The sequence below is a fragment of the Pan troglodytes genome, chromosome 10 (assembly GCF_028858775.2).
Source record: "Pan troglodytes isolate AG18354 chromosome 10, NHGRI_mPanTro3-v2.0_pri, whole genome shotgun sequence".
Taxonomy (NCBI): domain Eukaryota; kingdom Metazoa; phylum Chordata; class Mammalia; order Primates; family Hominidae; genus Pan; species Pan troglodytes.
Window position 1 is genome coordinate 77,887,368 of NC_072408.2, and position 22,819 is coordinate 77,910,186.

General features: G+C 37.2%; 1 protein-coding gene across 5 annotated transcripts in view; it reads right to left on the reverse strand.

Moving 5' to 3' along the window:
• The window catches only part of TSPAN8 (tetraspanin 8), a 254,741-nt gene that overhangs the window by 14,120 nt on the left and 217,802 nt on the right, over positions 1-22,819 (reverse strand). For 3 of the 5 annotated variants that reach the window (XM_054663409.2, XM_054663406.2, XM_054663408.2), the window contains 3 exons: positions 18,436-18,604; positions 4,974-5,036; positions 537-674 (listed from right to left, as the gene is read on the reverse strand). In XM_054663409.2, the coding sequence (XP_054519384.2) occupies positions 537-674; positions 4,974-5,036; positions 18,436-18,495 (261 nt within the window). In that variant the 5' untranslated portion in view covers positions 18,496-18,604. The other 2 variants (XM_001157620.6, XM_054663407.2) reach the window with 2 other exon arrangements.

Genomic DNA, 22,819 nt, shown 5'->3' on the forward strand with positions numbered 1-22,819 from the left:
ACTGGAAACAGTTTTGCCGGTCTCCTGCCATACCCAAGGCTTCTCAGTTCCCAAACACACCAGCACTGTACTGCCACCTTGTCTTTCCGGAAAGCTTTTCCTACCCTCACTCATACAAATACCTTATTCACTTCTGCCCTGGTTTGAAAATCCCATCCTCTGTCTTGCCCTTTGCTTCTGGGGCCACTCCCACTATAGCTATTCGCTTACTTATTAACCTTCCCTAGTAGGTTCTAAAGGTCTTATGTATTATTTCGCACAATATCTGACACATAGAGGTATGGCAGTAATGTTGAATGAGTGAATGAATGAATGGATGAATGATTAAAATTTGTCTCCTCTCAGAGTATCCTCCAGTTTCTAAGCCAAACTAAGCCAAATCTAAGCCATATCAGCTTCCACAATCAAACCTTCTAAAGAGAAGTTGGAGTTAGAGTTTCATCAATCATGGCACGTTCTTTTAACAGACAATAGGGATGGGAGAGAATCCTCTGGAGTCTGAAGGTTGGACACTGGGATTTGTTTGGAGAACTCACCAACAGAAGCATGCAGCGACTTTCTTTTATAGCACCGCAGCATCCCAGGAAGCCCAGAATCATGATGATGGCACCTACAGCAATCAATATGTCCACAGCAACATAGGAGCTAGAGCCTACATCTTCAGAACCGAAAATCTGAAGTAAAAAAGAGATTAATGGCAGAAAATTTATTTCCTTGAAGTTTATTTTGCTCATTCAACAAATATCCATTGAGTGCCTTCTATGTGTCAAGTCCTGTGCCAGGACCCTGAAATACATCAGTGATCTTAAAAAGTACAAATCCTTGCCCTCATGGAGCTCACATTCTATTGAAGTGCTTATATTTTTCTAAAATGATATGATGAAAGCTGGGTGGAAGAAATGTAATAGGTTTTTTTAAACCGTATTTTTAAAAGCTTAGGACAGTTACTTTTACTCTTCTTGATGTAATCTTTGGTTCACATATTTTGTGTATTCTACATAAAGTGCATTATAAAAGCATGTGTTGTTATGGTTTTTAATTCTTTAAAAAGTTCAAGCTCTTTATTGATAGACACAACAATATGAATTAATTTCAGAGTCATTATGCTGAGCTAAAGAAGCCATAGAAAAAAGTAAATACTGTATGATTCCATTTCTATAAAGTTCAATCATAAGCAAAACTATGGTTATAAAAATCAAAGCAGTGCTTGACTTTGAGCAAGGCAGAAGGGAAAGCAAGAGTTAACTGAAAAGGGACATGAGGGAACTTCCATGGGTTAATAAAAATGCTTTGTATCCTCATTAAAAAGAAATCCAGTTCCTGATATTTCATATCAATTTTATCTCTTTGTTCCCAAAAGCCATAGTCCATAGAGTCATCTAGAAACTCTATTTTGACTGTTAGTTAATGAGATATGAAGGGAAAAAAAATCCTAGGGCCCTTTATAGTGGGTGGGCTACCCATCAGGCATAATTCAGTTCTCCCAACAACACACACATACTCATCTTCATCACCCTCATAACACTTAGCCTCAGCCACCTCTTGTCCTCGATAAGTGGATTTATCCAGAAGTAAATCACAATTAAAAAGTAAAGCCTTGTGCGTGTCTTATGCATAAATCCTATATGTAGCCCATTTGTCTTCTATAACCTCTATCTACTGGGCTGTCTCTAGATAGAGCACTAGTTCCTAGACTAACTCGAAACCTCTGCCTCCCAGAATGGGCTATATAGCATGTAGGTCAGCTCCCTTAACAGTCAATACAAAAATGACTGCTATGTTCTAATGATATTTTTGTTTTTCAAGGCTTTTTAAATCTACTTATTGCCTAGAGGAAACTTTTATTCAACAGTCAATAGGAAGGAATGTGCTGAAGTTATAAAAGCATTAAAACAAACATCTATATTTTGTGAGGGTCCTAATAAATAAGTTTGTAATCCTGGAACGGTCACCCAACCTAGTGGGCTCCAGTTTCCCCATTTATAAAAGGGAATTGGGTCAACCTCTGTGATAGCCAAGGCCTCCTTTGTCTCTAAAAGTCTATGCTTACAGATAATGTTTCAATTTACATATTTTGAAAGCTTGGTTAAGTCCTAAAGATTTTTGTTTGTTGGTTTTTATTGTTTTCTCATTAATATTAGAGCTAAAAAATCAGTTTTGTTAATAAACAGGCAGGACATTGGAATCAAAATAAATGTGACAAAAATAGAAGTGTTAGGAAACTAGCTCTATGGACTTCCTGCTAAATATTGCTTCACTAGAATATTGTGGCCAGTACAGGCAAACCCTATGAGAGGATGGAAGCCTCGCTAGCTGGGTTATCAGAACTTAGAAAAGATATGCCAGACATACAAATAATAGTTCAAATATCTACACATGAGGCCAAGATAGTGTGACCAGCACTTGTGCAGCAGGTAGTGAGACACTTCTATGAGGCTAACCTGGGCAGGGTGACCCACTGCCAGAGACTAGCCAGAAAGCAGTGTGTTGACTGTCTAGTGGTCATTGTTCCAAGTCCAGCCCAACAAGTGGTTATTCTTATTCAAGAATGAAGTGGAAATCTGAGTTCAGATGTTTGCACCAGGGGAGGAACAGCAGGGTTTGAAAAGCTGTCTTGAATGAACACTGTGTCCCTGTGTGTCTTAGGACAAGGGGAGAATTTCTAAAGACAGAGAAAATCAGCTGGTCCTGAAAGATGAGGACTCAGGAATCCTCTTTGGATCAGAAGGGACCTCCTGGGACAAGGATGGCTGCTCATGTGCTTTTCCTCATGGTGCTAAGTTTATCCTGAGGTAGAAAAAAGGGTCTTCATGAGACACTTCAGCAGAAAGTTCTGTCATTTCCCTGACATCCTTCTTTTCTGTGTTTATGCTCATGTTTTTCCTTCCAAAACAGCTACCTCTGTTTTTTCACTAACAAAAAATTCAGCTCTTTGCTCTGTCTTGATTCTTTGTCACTGGCTTGAGAAAAATATAAAGCAAGCCAATTTTATATAAGTCAAGCTGGTTAATGTTGTCCTGGCAGACACTGGCTTTTGTTCAGTGTGAGAGGCTGATGAAGCGTGAGTCAAAACGTAACTAAAGATGCTGTCTAGCTCTATTAATTCATTCTTATCCCCAGATGTGGAGGAGCACCCTCTCAAGGACAACAGTTCCCCTTTAATACATTCAATATGTGCAATTTTTTAACAGACTAAACACCAAATTTGTTTACCAGAAGCACTGGGAGGGAAAGAAAATACCAACAGGAAGTAAAATTAAAATAAAATAAATTGCAGGCTACACACACATCTTGAAGAGGCCACAGCACCCTGTAAGTAGGTGACTGTTAATCTCTGTGCTTAATTATGAGTCCCAAAGTCAGACTTCAGATTCTACAGGATGGTAATTCTGCACATCTTCAAATGCACTTCTTGGGCTCACACACCAGAGCTCCAGGCCATCAGGAAGTCACAGTTACGGTTATCAATAGAAAACAATAAGTGAAATCCTGATGGACTAGGATGTTACTAAAAAGCTGCCACACCCATCTCCCACCCAATTTCTTCACCATGGTGAGGCACAGAATGTGGAAGCTGCTAATTGCCACTGTGATCCTCTGGGCTCCCTAAGGGCAGAAAGCAATTTTAAAAGGAAAAGAACAACAGGAGAGAGAGAGAGGAAAAAAAAAAAAAAAAAAAAAACAGAGATAGAGTGAGAAAGAAATTTTCAGAAAAGCCACCCACTGCAGCGAAGAAAACAGAGCAGATGTTAATTCCCTTTTCATCTTTCTTTCCACTAGGCTGTGTTCAAAGGCATTTAGCTGCACCATGGTGAAATACGTTTTAGTAGAAAATGCATTGTCTTAATTGCTGGCTTAATAAATCTCTCAGTAATTATCAACTTGGAATCAAAATTCTTCTCAGAGAGGAGAAACTCTCTTTATGTGGGCAAATACCTTAAAAAGGCTCTAGTAGTAGAAGAGGTGATCCTTTAGTGGCAAGAGCCCAGAAAACAAAGAACAAATTAATGGCTCTGAATGTGTTAGAATAATAATTTGTGGGGATGGAGCCCCAGAATAGAAGAAGGGAGAGAAAAGAATAAAAGCACGGGAGCCAGGAAATGGTGCCAGGGTGGTATTATGTTCCGTAAAACTGACAGAACAATCCCCGCACACTCGCCCCTCCCTCTTCCCCCAACCCTTTCCACATTTGTGATACTGTGGCATGGAACAGATACCACACGTATGGAGTCCAATAGCTGGAGCCAGAATTAACCATACGAAATACACTTCCTCCAGACCTGTAGATCTGGGTAAGAGCTTTGGCAATGGGCACGGAATGGTGTGTGGGGGAGGAAAATGGGTCATGTTCATCTTATACATATAGCAATAATCTGGACATCCCCAGAGAATTACTGAGTTTCACCAAGTTAGATTAGCCACTACTGGCAAGTGGTTACCTTCACTGCCAGTTGCCACAGGTAAATAACAAGTACCCTTGTACCTTGTTGCCTTTAAAATACAGATTCAAATTATTCTTCTCCAAGAAAACTTCTCATTTTCTTTCCTTTTGGACCAACCACACATTGGGATCAACTAAATTATTGTCAAAACCTTCTACTATAAAAATTATTCTTCTTGGTGAGAAGGAGAGGTGGCCTATATCCTCAATATAGGCCTTAAACAAATAGTAAAGGAGGAAAATTTCCACTTTGGCCCCTTCCCACCTGCATCTCACTGAATGTTTTTGAATTTTTGAATAACACCTCCTCCATTCTCTAGAAAGATTTTTCCACATCTAGCACAGTGCCAGCCACATAGTAATTTTAATTGATTGAACTGAATTATAAAATCACATAACAGCACAAGTTATTACATGAAGCAGTTAAGAAAAACGTTTTAGACATGTTTATTACTATTATTGTTATAACTTTCATTATTATAAATGAAATAAACTACATTGGGGAAAGGGTGACTTGTTTTTGCATACTTACCGCTTGAGAGTCATTGCTTACTCGTACCCATATTGCTAATGCTAGGATCAAGATACCACATAGCTGCAGAAAAAAACAAACAAACAAAAAGAATACAATTAGGATCATATGAAACTCTAATTCCACACCCTCCCATCTATCCGGTGACAGTAGTTCATCATCGACTATACTATCACAACCTGGAAGACATAAATGAGGCATATTCATATACAGATCATTGTTGAAATGTTAAATTGCAATGTGTAAGTTTGATGAGAATAATTCTATTTCTCATCCACAACTCACTCACAGGTCTATGGACAAGAAGTTATTTCCATTAGGCCTGGAAAGATTATTTTTCCATGTAACTCTAGCCCTGTGTTTCTGCTAGATTTTAGCATACAAAAGAAAAGTCACAACAGTTTAAAGATAAAATATCCTTATCATGCCTCTGGGCTTGTTTGTGAGAAGCTATGTTGGACCAGGAAAAAAGGGAATGACTGAATAGTCACCATTCATTTAAGATTCGACAGGAAGGGAGATGTTGGGATAGAGGGGGAAAAAGTAAAACATATGACAAGATGTGCAGTTAAGCAACAAGGCTATATAATAATCAACACTTTTTGAACCCAAATAAACTCTCTTAAAAACAAGCTCTTTTAGGTGGTAAAGTTTACTCACAGAGAAGGAACAATGAAAGACAGAACTTAAAGTCTTAAATTCCTTTAACGATTTTACCAGATTATTTAATTTGGACCAATGCCAACACAATAAAATGTAAAACACATTTTACTTTAGTGTAAGGAAAACTCTTGTCATTCAGGGTCTAAAAAAAAAAAAGTTATGCATTGTGGCTTCAAAAACAAAAATCAAAGATCTATTATTAGATAGAGATGTTAAGAGCTGTGTCTGGTAACATACCAGATACAGCAGGCCTTGGGGGACTTAGTAGACAATTCTGACCTTGCTGTGCTCCGACAGACAAATGTCCTTGGAGCATCATTGCTTTCGTGCATGGTTGAGACATATGCCTAGAACCCCAAGACAGCACTTTTAATGGCTTCTCATTGAGTTTGCAGGGAAAATAGAGTCAAGGGCTCTGTTAAGGAATAGGAAGCACAATGAGTAGCTGAGTAACCATAGACTCTTTGCTCCCTAAAAGACCTTGAAAATCATCTAGGTCTAAACCTCTCATTTTGAATGGAGAAATTGGAATCCTGGGCGCTAATTATTACATCATGAAAACCCGGAGCAATTCCTAACCAATCTGCCCTTACAACATACTTCAACTCCTACAAAATAACTAATGCAATTAAAAACCAAAGCTCTTTAACCACCAAATAACCTATGCAATTATCTCATACACACACATAGACACACACACACCATAAAATACAAATGATTAAAAAACACAGCTTTCGTGTTTGAAAACTTTCCTTACTTCTCTAACCCTGAGATTTATAGCATCCTTTCACAAAATTCTAATTTCATTTGCAAACAAAGACAAATGCTCATTTTAGCAGTTCTTTGTTAAACAGTTCGTGAGTGATAATTTATGTCAAATGATAATGAGACCCTCTGGGATTTTCAGTAATTTCATACCAACTGAATTTTTTGTTTGTTGTTTAGTTTGTTCACTGATTATCTTCTTTCGTTTTCTTCTCTTTTCACAAGCAGATTCATAATGATTGGCTTAATAGTCATTCTGGCCTTTATCTGTAACTAATGAACCTTGTAGCTATTATCAGTAGCATTCTTTCCTGATATTTGTTAAACTATCAATGAAAAAACTTTAAGAATTCTTAGTAAGAGCTTAGTAAGAACTCAGTGTGATATTTTTAAAAACTTTTTTGGTTCGTGTATTACTATTTACTTTTTCAAGGTATTTAGATATCAGATCATTCATAAATCTTATTAAATCAATCATATCTGCCCCTCAGATAGCAACTTTTAGTCTTCTCAGCCACTGAAAGTTTTCTGTAACATTAACATTTAAAAGAAAGAGTACCCAATTGTTTCAGAAGTCAAAAATATTTTGCCCAACTAATCTTCAGAATTAGACAATCTTTCTCAGGAACTTTGAAGGTGGCCAAAGTATCATTTCCACCCCTAACTCTATCTTTTCTTCAAACTTCATTTTAAAAATGAAACAAATGTTTAGAGTATATCATTCTCATCTGAGTGGAGAAATTCCCATGTAAATATCAGTCTAATATCATGAAATTATTCGTAACTTTGTTGAATGACTTTGAAAGTAAATTTATTTTCTATCCAGAATGACCATCCTAGAGTCATGAATAATAATAAACTATTTCATCCCATTGTTAAAAGATTGACCATCATAATGGTTCTTGGAGCCCTTTACCAAGTTTAGCTTTTAGAGCTTTTCCCCTAGTGTTTTTATACTATTTTAAACAATTAAAAGTATAAATTAATAAATAAATGCCTGCTCTCTACTTTCTGTTGATAACATTGTAAAAGTAAAATGGGTTAGTATGGTGGTTCCAGGACCCTGTGGAACTGACTAGGCCTACCTTTCCCCTGCTTCTGGTCTCTCTTTGAAGAGAATTGTTCTGGTTTTCATTCAGCTTTCATGGAACAGCCATCATTTTATGGAATTTGGATGCAATTGGTCTGAACCAGCATCCTAAGAAATTAGGCAATTTTGATATTTGCTTACAATGGACTGAATTGTGTCTCCACAAAATTCATATGTTGAATCCCTAACCTCCAATGTATCTGTTTTTGATGATAGGCTTTTAGAAGATAATTAAGATTAAATGAGGTCATGAAGATGGGGTTATAATCTGATAGAACTGGTGACCTTATAGGAGATAAATCTTTCTCTCTCCACTCATACCCAGGGAAAGGACATGTGAGAACATGAGAAGATGGCCACAGAAAGAGGGTCCTCACCAGAAACTCAATTGGCTGGCACCTTAATCTTAGCCTTCCTAGCATCCAGAACTATAAGAAAATTAATTTCTGTTGTTTAAGCCACCCAGTCTACAGTATCTTGTTATGAGAGCCCAAGCAGACGACTAAGAACAGGCAGATGCTGAAGACCATAAAATATCAGGAAAAAAAAGGGGGCGGGGGAAGATACCATCCAGAAGAAGATAAATGGTAGAATGTTGATTTGTCCTTTTCTTTGATAATGTGTCTCCAATCATCCCTACTTCTTCCCTCCAAATTGTACCCTTTTATTTGGTGTTTATTGAAGTATGTTTGGAGAATGCTGAAAATGCTGTGTTAGGAGGAGGAGTGGATTTTGAACTACATCATTATTGGTCCCGAAATGGACACCTTTTAGGTAAGCTTAAGAAACTCTTCTTGGGCTGCTCCTGAGAGGATAAAAAAGAATAAGAAAATATGCAAGTGGATAACTACAGGATTTGTTTTTATGATAAACACAGAACACTAGAGGCGACTCCATGATTATAGTGAACAAGGATTCCGAAAGCCCTAACATACTAGGACTGTACTGCTGCTGCTACTGTTGTTGTTCATTTTCAAGTTTCTTTTACTAAACATTTATTTAAAAGTCTTAGTTCAATTGTATTGTGGTAAGAGAATGCAGACTGTAGGATTGTTACTTGTGAGTTTTTTTGCATTTCCTTCATCAATTTCTAAAGATTCAGAGATACTAGAAAAGACAACAAAGTCTCAAGATGGTACAAAGTTTATTAGAAATTTATTAAATATACTTTATTCATTAAATCATTTAGATTCTCTGTATCCATGTTTTTTCTTTTCCTTCCTGAGTTATCAAAAACTGAGAGGCAGGTTAAGTTGTGTTAAGCTGAATTAATGGAGTTTGCATTTACTATTCTGTATCTCTAACAGTGTTCCCTCCATATAATCCAATAAATGCTATTTAGTGTAATCAGTCTTGGGCTTTAGCACAGAGTAAATGTTACTAAATTGCTATTTTCTATTACATCTCTTTCCAAATATCCTTCCAATCTACATTTGAGATAATAAAAAATATAACTATTTAGACATGTGACTTCTTTATTTCCAGACCTAAAATGGTTAGCCATTTAACCATGATTTTCCCACGCTTCAGTTATCCATTTTTACTTATACCTTAATCATTTTGGATATGTTTCAGTAAATTTTACAGTGTGAATACCTGAAGATCTCTTTCTCTCTTATTCATTTGTGAAAGGCTCTGAATACTCAGCAGACATTGTTTCATTGTCTTCTTTCTGACTTTCAGGGTTACAATAGGAGAAGAATATCACCAGCCTTATTTTTGTTCATGAATTATTTGCTTGTTTTCTTTTTTGTCAGTTGTATCTAGACATTTGTAAGATGTTTATTTATCTTTTAACTAAGTTAGTAGTTTTCTTAAGATTTATTTAGGCATAGATGTCTTCTTTCACTGGGGTAGATCAGGCACTTGCCATCTGCATACAGGTATGTTTTCAGCTCCACAAAATTTCCATATATTAATTTGATTATTATTTGTGTTCCATTTATTTTGTCCTCTTTTTCAGGAGTACAACTTATTTTGGGGTTCCATTCTCTGTTGTCTGTATCTATTATCTTCTTTCACAACATTCTGATTTCTTATTTGATTTTCCTGTGGGAAAGCTTATCAGTTTGGGATTCTATGTCACTGTCTTTATTTAATGTGATCTCTACAGTGAAGTTTAATTCTGCTATTATGTTTGTAGTTTACTTGCAGTCCTTACATATTTTATCCATTTCCCTTTTTATCTCATCCCGTTGTTTTCCAATAAATTTTATTTTCTCTTATGGCCTCCATTCACTGTTTCATGAGAGGTTACTTTCTAGCATCACATTGTGGATACCAATTTCTACATACATTTTTTCAGGATTCTAGAATATTTATTTCAGGGATGTGTGCTTGTCCTCTAAGTCTTCAGGGTGGCAATATCTTTCACTTGTTCAACATTATTTTTTATTAGGTCTTATGCTAAATTTCCTTGAAAAAGATGAGACCAATTCTGATTTAGAGTTCATTCAGAGTAGAATGTGCTGAGGCAGGTGGATCACCTAAGGTCAGGAGTTCAAGACCAGTTTGGCCAACATGGTGAAACATTGTCTCTACTAAAAATACCAAAAAAATTAGCCGAGTGTGGTGGCACATGCCTGTAATCCCAGCTACTCAGGAGGCTGAGGCAGGAGAATTGCTTGAATCCGGGAGGTGGAGGTTGCAGTGAGCTGAGATCACACCATTGCACTCCAGCCTGGGCAACAAGAGTGAAACTCTTGTCTCAAAAAAAAAAAAAAAAAAAGAGTAGAATGTGCATTCCCTTTACAAGCATCGCCTGATGTAGTTCTGATCTACTAAGCCTCATGCAATATTGGATTTTCTGATGCTGTAAACCAGCAGAGTAAATTAAAATCTTCAACTTTTAGCAGACTCTGCAATCATGGTTTTTAAAAAATCTTCAGCCCCATATCGTTGCAGGAAGTCAGGGACCCCAAACAGAGGGACCAGCTGGAGCCATGGCAAAGGAACATACATTGTGAAGATTTCATGGACATTTATCACTTCCTAAATAATACTCTTATAATTTCTTACACCTGTCTTACTTTAATCTCTTAATCCTGTTATCTTCATAAGCTGAGGATGTACATCACCTCAGGACCCTGTGATAATTGTGTTAACTGTATAAATTGATTATAAAACATGTGCATTTGAACAATATGAAATCAGTGCACCTTGAAAAAGAACAAAATAACAGTGATTTTAGGGAACAAGGGAAGACAACCATAAGGTCTGACTGCCTGTGGGGTCGAGCAAAAAGAGCCATATTTTTCTTCTTGCAGAGAGCCTATAAACCGACATGCAAGTAGGGAAGATATTGCTAAACTCTTTTCCTAGAAAGGAATATTGATATTAATACTCTGGGGAAAGAATTGCATTCCTGCAGGGAGGTCTATAAACAGCTGCTCCGGGAGTGTCTGTCTTATGTGGTTGAGATAAGGACTGAAATACGCCCTGGTCTCCTGCAGTACCCTCAGGCTTACTAGGATTGGGAAACTCCACCCTGGTAAATTTGGGGTCAGACCCGTTCTCTGCTTTCAAACCCTGTTTTCTGTTGTTTAAGATGTTTATCAAGACAACACATGCACCGCTGAACATAGACCCTTATCAGTAATTCTGCTTTTGCCCTTTGCCTTATGATCTTTGCTTTTGCCCTTTGCCTTGTGATCTTTGTTGGACCCTTATCAGGAGTTTCTGATTTTGTCCTTGTCCTGTTTCCTCAGAAGCATGTGATCTTTGTTCTCCTTTTTGCCCTTTGAAGTATGTGATCTTGTGACCTACTCCCTGTTCTTGCACCCCTTCCCCTTTTGAAATCCTTAATAAAACTTGCTGGCTTTATGGCTCAGGTGGGCATCACGGTCCTACTGATATGTAATGTCACCCCCGGCAGCCCAGCGGTAAAATTCCTCTCTTTGTACTGTTTCTCTTTATTTCTCAGCCGGCCGACACTTATGGAAAATAGAAAGAACCTACGCTGAAATATTGGGGGCACGTTCCCCCAATACCGTATGAATGATGTTTATTGTATTGAGTGTTGATATGGTTTAGCTGTGTCCTCACCCAAATTTCATCTTGAATTGTATCTCCCATGGGACCCAGTGGGAGATAACTGAATCATGCGGGTGGTTCCCCCATACTGTTCTTGTGGTAGTGAATAATTCTCATGAGATCTGATGGTTTTATAAGGAGAAACCCCTTTCACTTGGCTCCCATTCTCTCTTGCCTGCCACCATGTAAGATGGGACTTTCATCCTCCACCATGATTGTGAGGCCTCCCCAGCCACATAGAACTGTGAGTCTATTAAACCTCTTTTTATTTATAAATTACCAGTCTCAGGTATGTCTTTATCAGCAGTGTGAAAACAGACTAATACAAGTGTTAAGTGTACACTCAATGTGTCTCCATGGTTGCATTCACGTGCATCTTATTTTTTTTTTTTTTTTTTGAGATGGAGTCTCACTCTGTCACCCAGGCTGGAGTGCAGTGGCGCGATCTCGGCTCACTGCAAGCTCCGCCTCCCGGGTTCATGCCATTCTCCTGCCTCAGCCTCCTGAGTAGATAGGACTACAGGTGTCAGCCACCACGCCCAGCTAATTTTTTGTATTTTTAGTAGAGATGGGGTTTCACCATGTTAGCTGGGATGGTCTTGATCTCCTGACCTTGTGATCCGCCCACCTTGGCCTCCCAAAGTGCTGGGATTACAGGCATGAGCCACCGTGCCTGGTCTCATGTGCATCTTCTAACAAGCACACAATATAACTGCTGCAAATTCTAATTTTTAAATAACTCTAAATTTAGGGAAAATAAATCAACCACATTGTTTTCCTTACACAAATAGGGCCTCAGTAACCACTAAAAGCCTACATTCAAAACATGTAGAGAGAGATGAATGTTTGGCATTTAATCTGTATCCTGATGTTTCTGAATCAAAAAATGACACAAATTCAGTAATATTCTTACCATATTGTTTCAAAAGTATAACGTTCATATAAGTAACAATTGTAGACCTGTACATCCATTTGAAAAGCCTGGGAAAAATACAAATGACAGCCCACAAGCCACAGGGCATTATATCAGGAAGTTATAACTCAAGGTAATATGCACAGACAACATGTATCCTATCTTCCTACCTTGACAAATGTGCCCACTTAATCACCTGGAGGAAAAGGTTTGATTTAGAATTCTCAGGGCATTTGAGCAGGGAAATTTGGGTCCTAGATATTCAAAGTGGAAGCCAGCCTTGGGGCTGACATATCCCTCTACTCCTGCATATGCCTCACCCTGTGAGATGAGAAGAGGATCAGAGTAGGGCTAAAATTATATTTACCATTTGAAAGCCCATTATGTATAAAATACTGTCACAGTATATTCTAATAGTTGTAAATGAAAAAGCAATTACGATGTTTGGAATCAGGAAAAACATGTTAATTGTGCTATTATTGATGGTCAGTCCTTGGTTAAAGGTTTTCATAAAATAGCTTAGTTAATGTTTCAAATTAATCCTGCCAGGTAAAGTGATCATTTTTATTTTACAAATCCAAAGACTGGAGCACGCAAAAGCCAAGGGACATGTTCCAGAAGAAGAAGGGGTAGATTCAGGATTGAAATCTCAGTCAGTCTGTTTACAAAATCCACTTTTTCCCCATTCCCTTAATTCATGATAGAAGAATTTCTGCCTTATCATATTCTTGCTATCTTATTTCCTCTTCGTTTTAAAACTCAACATTTAAATTTATTCATCACTATGCCGAATAGTTACATATTTCTGCTTCATAAAAACACCTATAAAATACTGGTTGAAATGTCTTTTTCTTAAACATTTATCTAGTTAATTCCTACTTCTTTATATATATTAACTTATTTAATCATCACCACAAACTCATGAGGTAGATACTACTACTATCCCCATTTTTACAGATGAGGACAAATAAAGCACAGAGAGGTTAACCAATTTCCCCAAAGAAGCACAGCTACTGATGAAGGAGCTGATGTTTATCCTGCTCTATCAACCAGTGGACTCTAATGCCTTTTGGTGCTGTTTTAGCTCCATGCTAATTACATAGGGTCAGGCAACCACTGTATTTACAAAATTCATACACTTCAGCCATTGTTAGGTCTTCATTTTGAAAGATTCCATCAACGGACACAATAAGATATAATTGTGTCCTATTCCTTTTAGTGTACCACCATCTCAGGGTTATGTCTGCTTTGCCTCCAATCTTTTAATTGCTCTCAGCACATCCAATCTCAATAAAATACAATGATGAATATCGAAATGCTGGATCCTGGACTCTCTACAAGTTCAGACTTCTTTCTGCTCTCTTCAAACCTCGTCATGCACTGGCTTCCTTCAGTTACTAACACATTCAGCTTTACAATTTGGCTCCTCCTTATGACTCATTTCGGATTGATAGTGTACCTCATTCTTCTTTCCCTCATTAAGAACTGGCCTCTCTATAGCTCTCTGTCTCTGGTCATTATTCTACTGCATCCACGAGCCAAAGGCCCCATGTTTCATACTTACTCAGACCCCTAAAGCACCATAAGCATCTACGATATTCCTAGGCTTGAACTATCTGAGAGGAGCATTAAAAAATTGGGGCATTTCATCTATTTTTGAAACAAGACTCAGGGAAATAGGTTTCGTACCTATAATTTATCTATTATCTGCAGCACCTCCAGTTCTCTAACTTGCATCAAACTCTAGCATGAGTGATCAGGAATAACTTTCACTTTTACATGTTTTTCTTCAATTAGTGATTCTAACAAATGGAAATCACCATATACTTATGGGGCATATCTCAAGTTGTCCCCCAAAAGAACCTGGTCTGTTTAGATTAAATGACCACATGCATATCTAAGAGATATTTTAACATCAGCTCTACTTTGCAAAGGCTCAGTTTTGCAAGTTATACCAGAAAGAATGCATTTGAAAACATAAGGCCCTGGGCATCTGTAAGAAAACCACATCAGTGGGGTCATCAAAATTTTTACTTAAGTAAATATTAGGAATGTGACAAATTGCTAATTTCCTATGAAAGATTGTAAAATTCCAACTGAGAGCTCAGAGCTGAGCATAGAAGGGAGAGTAGATATAGGAACCTTCCCTAACCTCAGAGATTCCTCCTGCTGCCTATATTAGAATTTAAAATATTGATGTCACCTCTTGGCTAAGAAGTTATCACTGGTTTTTATAACTGTTGCTCTCACTGAAAGACTCCATTTCAAAATCTCTTATGTAGAGATTGTAAATCCGACCACATATGCTGGTGGTAGGAATCACCAAGGCACGTTAGTTAGAAAGATCTAACTGAAATCTACAGCATCAGAAAGACTTGTCTCTGTTATCAAAGAAACAAACAGATAATGTAACCATAAAATAATCAGAGCTCTGGCCAGGCGCAGTGCCTCATCCCTGTAATCCCAGCACTTTGGGAGGCAGAAGTGGAAGGATCACCTGAGGTCAGGAGTTTGAGACCAGCCTGGCCAACATGGCAAAACCCTGTCTCCACTAAAAATACAAAAAGTTAGCTGGGCATGGTGGTGCGTGCCTGTAATCCCAGCTACTCGGGAGGCTGAGGCAGGAGAATCGCTAGAACCTGGGAAGCAGAGGCTGCAGTGACCCGAGATCATGCCGCTGTATTCCAGCCTGGGCAACAGAGCGAGACTCTGTCTCAAAATAATAATAATAATAATAATAATAATAATAATCAGAGCTCCCCAGGAAAGCAATGATAATATCTGGGTGTGGCATGGTACAGACCTCTACAATCTACCCTGAACCCTATCAAGGTAGGTAGGTAAATAATCCTGAATCTATAACCTACCCCTTCCTAGACTATTATTTTGATAATTTAGATCTATTCCAAATTTCTGATTAGCTGTTTAATGAAACACTGACCTCTGATGTCTTCATAATAGCTATTAGCACTTTCCAGGATGTTTTAATACAACAAAGATATATTTTAACTGTTTCATTATTTGAAGATTGCTACTGGTTTCAGTGCTTTGGAACATCTTTAATAAAATAGGAGCCTTGCATTTATTAGCATATTAATATTTTGGTTTGTTTAAATGTGCCATATATATTCTGTATTACATAAGGAAAACAATGACTATAGCTCTTTAAAGACAGATATCAGAACTTGGTGGAGAAATGGCTGATTCGAGGTCTGGACAGGAAATAAGCAAGTGATCTGGAACATGTCAAACCAAATACTAAAGAGGCTATCAAAGTTATTAGGATCATTTCAAAAGAACTTGAGTCACCTTGAAGAAGCTCCTGATGGCCAGAGATGGAACAAATTGCACATTAATAAGGGTAAACATTGTAATGGAGCTGATCTATTGTTTCATAAGGATACTTAAAGAAATACTAACTTATCACTGTTGGATAATATTAGTAACTTAACTCATCACTTGCAATCTGGTAAGTAAAGAGTGAGAAAGAAGTATTTTATGCCACTTAAAAAATATTAAAAATGGGATACCCAGGTAATGAAACAGTAAATGAGAAGTTTCTCCTTATAGAAAGTGTTCCAGCTAATAAAGAAAGAAAGGTTTATGAAACTAGAATATCATCACTTTGAACCACTTAATGAACTAATGATGGATTTTGGCACTTGACCATCAATGGCTACGAATGTCACAAAAGAGGGACACAATCAAACATCCAGTGCCTCCTCATGAAAGAATACAAAATCACTTATGATTCTCGTGCGAAAAAAAAAAGGACCTTGAATTGTATCAGGCTGCACCACAGGTATGCAAATAGCAAAATCCAGACTGTGGGCAATGTGATAAAACAAACAACACACACCAGTGCATAAAATTTCAGTAGGGAGAAAAAGAGATGTTGACTGGGGGAGAATCAACAGATTAAAATAGACATGAAACATATATTAACCAATCACAAAGTGTGGACCTTATTTAGATCCTGATTCTAACAGGAACATTTATGAGGTAATCGGAAATTTCAGCCCTGAATGGGCTCAAATTTGACAGTTTGATTAAAATTGTCAAATCAATTTGACAATTGATTTAAAAAATTCTTATTAAGTTTTTAAAGTGTAATAATGATATTGTGGTAACATTTTTTTTTTTCTGAGATGGAATCTCACTCTGTCGCCCAGGCTGGAGTGCAGTGGTGCGAGCTCGGCTCACTGCAACCTCCCCCTGCCAGGTTCAAGCAATTCTCCTGCCTCAGCCTCCCAAGTAGCTGGGACTACAGGGGCGTGCCACCATGCCCGGCTAATTTTTCATATTTTTAGTAGAGGCGGGGTTTCACCATGCTGGCCAGGCTGGTCTCAAACTCCTGACCTTGTGACCCACCCATCTCGGTCTCCGAAAGTGCTGGGATTACAGGCGTGAGCCACTGCACCTGGTTGTGGTTACATTTTTTCAAGAATTATTATGTTTCAGAGATATATACTAAAATGCTTACAGACAAAATTATATATCTGAGATGTGCTTCAAAATAATATGGGGTGGGGGAAGTGAATACAGTATAAATGGAGAAAGATTGGCCATTTTTCTGTGGCCACCTGGGCTGGCCAATGGAGTTGATTACCTATCCTATCTTCTTTAGTGAATATTCAAAGTTCTCCAAAAAAAAAAAAAACTAGAAACAAAACAAAACCAAAGAATACAGGTCTTTCTTTTTTTGTATAACCTACTCCCAATGTTTAATCAATTTAAGTATCTCAAGGGAAGAAATGTATCAGAACTAACTAAAAAACTGGCATATATGTAGCATGAGCTACATTAAATATTTGCAAAAGCAGCTCATTTTTTTAACCTAAAAACAGCAGCCCATTTTTTTTGCCTTCTTTATTTTACTTTTTAAAATATTTACTTACTTATTTAAAAGTCACCAATATATCCATTTGTACTCATTAGCACTACTGATCATTGAATGGAAAATCAGTCTATACAATAAAGCTGTATTCATGTAGTTAAGTTTAATTAAGTTCATCATTATTTTAATAGAACAGAAATATAGCAACACATAGGTATGAGATGTCTGTTTACTAAAGATCAGGTACAAAAACAAAACCAGAGTTCTTTCATCCTTGGAGTGGATAAGGTAGCTTTTAATCCAGTATACAAAATACTTTTTTCATTTAAATATTTTGTGCTATTTCCACTGATTGACATTTAAACAATCTTTAATTGTACCATATATGCTAAAAATGATAAGGTCAATGTCCCAGCATCCAAGCCTGCTCTTTTCATACCTTGTTTTTCCATTATCCATTGATAGATGTCAGTTATCAATTTGTTGGTTATGTCTATGTCAATGGACTTTCAAGAGAAACATAACAAATTGCTAAAATACAAATCCTGTCAATTAAAAGGTAGGGTGATGACACATCAAAATACTGACTTTAAAATGCCAATACATATATATATATATCCACGGTCTTAGTTTGATTTTCTTATGATTTAGGAATTTTATCATTTCCCCCTCAAGTTTTTCATGACCCATTTTTTTTTGTCTTTGAGGCTCTGAAAATGATCTTTATTGTCCCACACCCTGCGATTCACCTGTTCAAACCCAGAAGTGAAGGGCAGGAATCAGGACCTGGGCTCCGGATGGAATCAGACCATGTTTTTACCACAGAGTCCTTAAATTAGGGAGGCCTGCTTGATATACAACTAAGGAAAATTGTCCTTTAATTAAGGGGCATTTGTGTTCCTCTGTGATTTTTTTTGCAGCAATATGAAAACATTTATGAAATGTTTATCCTCACATTCTGAAGTGCACTTTTTTGAGTCATTGGCTCATTTTCAATTACTGAAATAACCAAAGAAAGAACAAACAAATCCAAACAAGTACATGGAAAATACATTTTCCCCCTTCTCTTATTTCTCTAGTGTACAGTCTGTTCTTGTTTATGATATTTATATCAAGATCCCCTTTCTTGCATAAAATTGATAATTAAAAGGAAAACACTTACCCAGAACAAGAAGTTGAAGGTAAACATAGAATATTTTATACAGGCACTCACACCTGCCATTTTGGAAAAGGATTAGGAATCCAGATGCCGTGAATTTAACTATTCGTTACAGGCTTGTCCTGCAATATGCTCTGGAGCAACTTGCCTGCAGAGATTTCTGTATCCACGGCTTCAGAGCAGAAAGAGAAAGCAAAGAAGTAGAGGGAGGAATAAAAAGTTATTAAACTGGATAAAAAATTAACCCACACATTTAAATATCACAAAGGCTATTAACTCACACATTTAAATATCTCAAAGGCTATTAACTCACACATTTAAATATCGCAAAGGCTATCTCCAGGCAAGTATGTTCCTTTGCTTGTCATAGCTCCTGGGACACTGGGCCAGGATATTTATGATCCTTTCTCAAAAACTGCCTCCTCTAAAGTAAACAGATATCAAGTGAAGGGAATGGCACTGGATCAGGCAAGAGAATGGCACAGTGCTACTAAGTTCTTGGCTTTCAGAAACCACTGCCTGACTTCCCCGTCCTCCATTTCAACTATGGGGAAATAAGGTTGTTTTGTTCTGAGTTAAATGGACATTGTATCTCTACTCATTTTTGCATTGCATTTTCTCAATACTACAAAATTCCTTCTAAATGCAATAAAATGCATTTAGAAATCTGCAAAATATCAAAGCTTAGACATAGCAACCTGTTATCATTAAACCCAGAATAGTAAAACAACCATTACATGTATCTGCCCTCCAAAACATCTAAATTTATTTCAAAACAATTCCAGAGCTGCCGTAAATACACCACAGAAATTGCAGAGGGAGAGGCAGCCTTGCCTATCATGATAAGACCATTTGCTTTTTATTTCTTTATGATATAAAGGGAAAGAAATCATAAAGTGGCACTGACTGCAACATTGTTTTCATTTTATAATGCGTAGTCATTCTGATAGCTTGGTTTGTTTTTAAGGTGGACACTGTAATTTCCTTCCTCTGATAAATTGTGTCTAGCAACAGCTGTTCTCCACCAACTCAGTTTCTGGATTCCAGGTCCTCTTGGACAAAAAAATTCAAAATGGGAAGGTGGTCATGGATCAGTGACCATAGATTTGACTGTTTGTTTCTAGTGCTAATAGAAGGCAGCTGTCTCAGGTAAAGGCAAAATGCTCTGACATAATCAGGGAGGTGTGGACTGCTTTGTGTAAACAGCCTGGGTCATGTTAGTTTCCACATCCTGCCTCTCAAAGGGAGTTCTTCTCCCCCTAAATAAAAGAACCCTCTACTGTAAAAGGTTGTTGAGAAAATTATTCTTTAGAATCTTTGCTAAGTTTTACACGATAAGCAAGCATGAACTCCTTACAAAAGAAAAATATTATTTCTAATTTTCACTGGCATACAATGTTTTTGAAACAATCCTACTCCCTGACTACAAATACAATATATTTTAATGCATTATCAACAATAATATATAGTGTTAAAGCCAAATTTAGGATTAATTCCAAAAATAATGGCTTAATATATAAATCATCACTAAAATTGTTTGTGTTCTGTTTCCTACTAGAAAATAGAAATAGTTTCACAACCTTCTATTGAGATATTTTGTATATAGAATAATCCATGGCTGAAAGAATAATTTCAGATTGAATGAAAACCAAAATTGATTCATAGTCCCAGAAATGATTATTTATCAATTAGAGGCTAAAATTTAAAAAAAAATTACAGATTTAAATGCTGCTTTGTTGACAAGAACGTATTGAATACTACCAAATTTTAGTTTGAAATAGATATTTTGGTGGATGCTGAACATCCTTAAAAAGAATCCTGTGTAGTCTTTAGTTGAATCACTCTTGAACTCCGTAACACAAAAATCAATGGATGTGTTTGTACAGGAGAATGACTGTGTAATAGAACCCCCCGTCTAATTCAAAACTTACATGAAACAGTTCACTCCTGGAAATTCCTATTCCTATTAATGTTATAATCACACAACACTCTCCCAGGCTGAATTTGTACAGGTATTTTGTATTCCTCTTTCTTTCTATCCAATCACTCTTACTGGTCTGTGTAGCTCCTAAATTACTGTCAAAACTATTTCTTCCATCTCATCCTTTTGCATTTCATTATTCAGTCCTTTATCATTTCTTACTTGAGCTGTGTCAATAGAATGAGAATTAATTTCCCTGGCAGTCTCTCCCAGCTCCTCTCTGCCTTAGCACTTTAAAATTCTTTTTGAGAAATACTTATTGATTAGGTAATGATAATGATGAAAACCCAATCTAAGGATATTTTCCTTTTACCTACAAGATAAAGTTCAGATTCCTTAAAGTAGCATTTACAGCACATAGCAAAGAAGTCCTCCACCCACTTTCCAGAACTTTGTCCCTCCCCTTTCTTCCTAGGCAGCCTCCACTTCTAGGCTCCATAACCACAGAATTATTTCCCAGGCCTAGAACACACCTTTGGATTTTATGCCTTGTTCCTTCTACCTGGAACATCCTTTCCCACCTTCTCTATTGCAACATCCCTGTGGAGCCTTCCCTTCCTCATCCTCTGCCCCCACTCTGGGCAGATTTACTTGCTTCTCAGTCCTCAAGTCCATTATTATTTGAACAGACCTTAAATCTACAATTGCCACTATATCACATTTATTTGTTTCTCTCCCCCACATTTGATTCTATATGCCTGAAAAGCAGAAATCTTACCCTATTCACCTCTGTACCTACAGTAGCTGGCATTAGAGCTACAGAGATTTGCAATGGCAGCCAAGCTCCTCAGAAAGTTCAACTAGTGATTTCCTCATTAGGTTCTCTAGGGAACTACCAATATGCTACCTCTGCCTTTAAAAAATCTATTAGGTCAAGAAAAACAGTTTATTAATTTCAGGACTTGTCAGAGCCTTCAACTTTCTAATATTCAAGGAGGTGATATATAGCAATTCTGAAATGAATATAATCTCAGAACATATTTTTGAATGACATATTCAGGACTGGTGTTACAGAACATACATACGCACTTACAGAAGCACTGTTCTAGACAAACTCTCACTCTTACACCTGAGAAAAGAGCAGCATAGGCAGATTGAGTAGCCCAAGTTCACAAAACTGGTTAGATCTCCTTCTAGAAACAAGGTCACAGGATTATCAGATCAGTATTCTGTCTACTGGCGTCAACAATCTCTTGAGTTCTGTAGTATGAGAATGAGTCATTTACTCATTACTCATTTAACGTGCCTTAGATATTGAGAAATTTTCATATAACAGATATTTTAACAGTGGTGGGAGGTTGCAGGGGTTGGAGATTGTCAGTAATAAATCTTAGACCCTGTGAAAGACCGGGCCAGTAAGGAAAGAAATGGAGAGTGAAATATTATAAGAAGAAATGACAATCGAGGGAAAGAACAGAGGGAAAGTCTAAGTAAATTTAGATAAAGTTTTTCTAATGTTGCCATCATGCCAATTACTATTCCTTGCAGCAAATGCACAGAGTAAGGCAGGATAATGATTCCAATTTGATTAATTGTGAAAAGTCTCCATGAGGCAGTCATCAGTGAACTAGATTTTGATAGCAGTATGGGAACCCATGCAGGGGAAAGAAAGAGAGAGAGAGATTCCTTATGCTCAGGGCAGAGGAAAGTGCATGAGTAGTACCATCAAATACCCCACAGAAAATATGGCATTTTCTCTAAGTCATCAGGCAAACCAGGCCTACATTTGGGACTTGGACCAGAAATTAAGCATAGATAGTTCATATTTTCATCATGATATCATCTTCTCCTCCATAAGATAATATTCAAAAATTTATTCAACTGATGTATTGAATCCTTACCATATTCCAGGAATGAGACCAAGTGCTGGAAATGTAGTAATTTATGAAACAAGATAAAAATCCCTGCCTTCCTAGGCCTTACACCATGGTGAAAAGGTAACTTCTTTGCCCTTTTGTTTCCAACATCTCGTTACCCGATATATTTGTCCATGGAATAGACAGTAAAAAAGCAATTCATGTGTGGTAGAGAAAAGATTATTTTTTTCTCTTGTCTTTTATACTCTCCCATTATCACTGTCCCTCTACACTATTTGTTTTTCATGACGTTGTTAATAATCAATTCATGTTCTCAAAGGCTAACAGCAGCAATAAAAACATAATGTTGAGATTTCTCTTCCTTATGACTGTACTGAGGGGTATGTAAGTAAGGACATGAGATCATACACTCCGAACAACTTGAGTGAAGAGATTCTGGTGCTTTTAGCATGTCTCATTTTGAAAAACCTTTTTTATTTTTGGAAAGTTGGAGTTCTCACTTAGGGGTTTTATGGTCTCTTTTACAGGAGCAGAGCCTTGGCTCTTGTGCTCTAGTCCCATTCTAGCCTTCCTGAGACCAATATTCTTC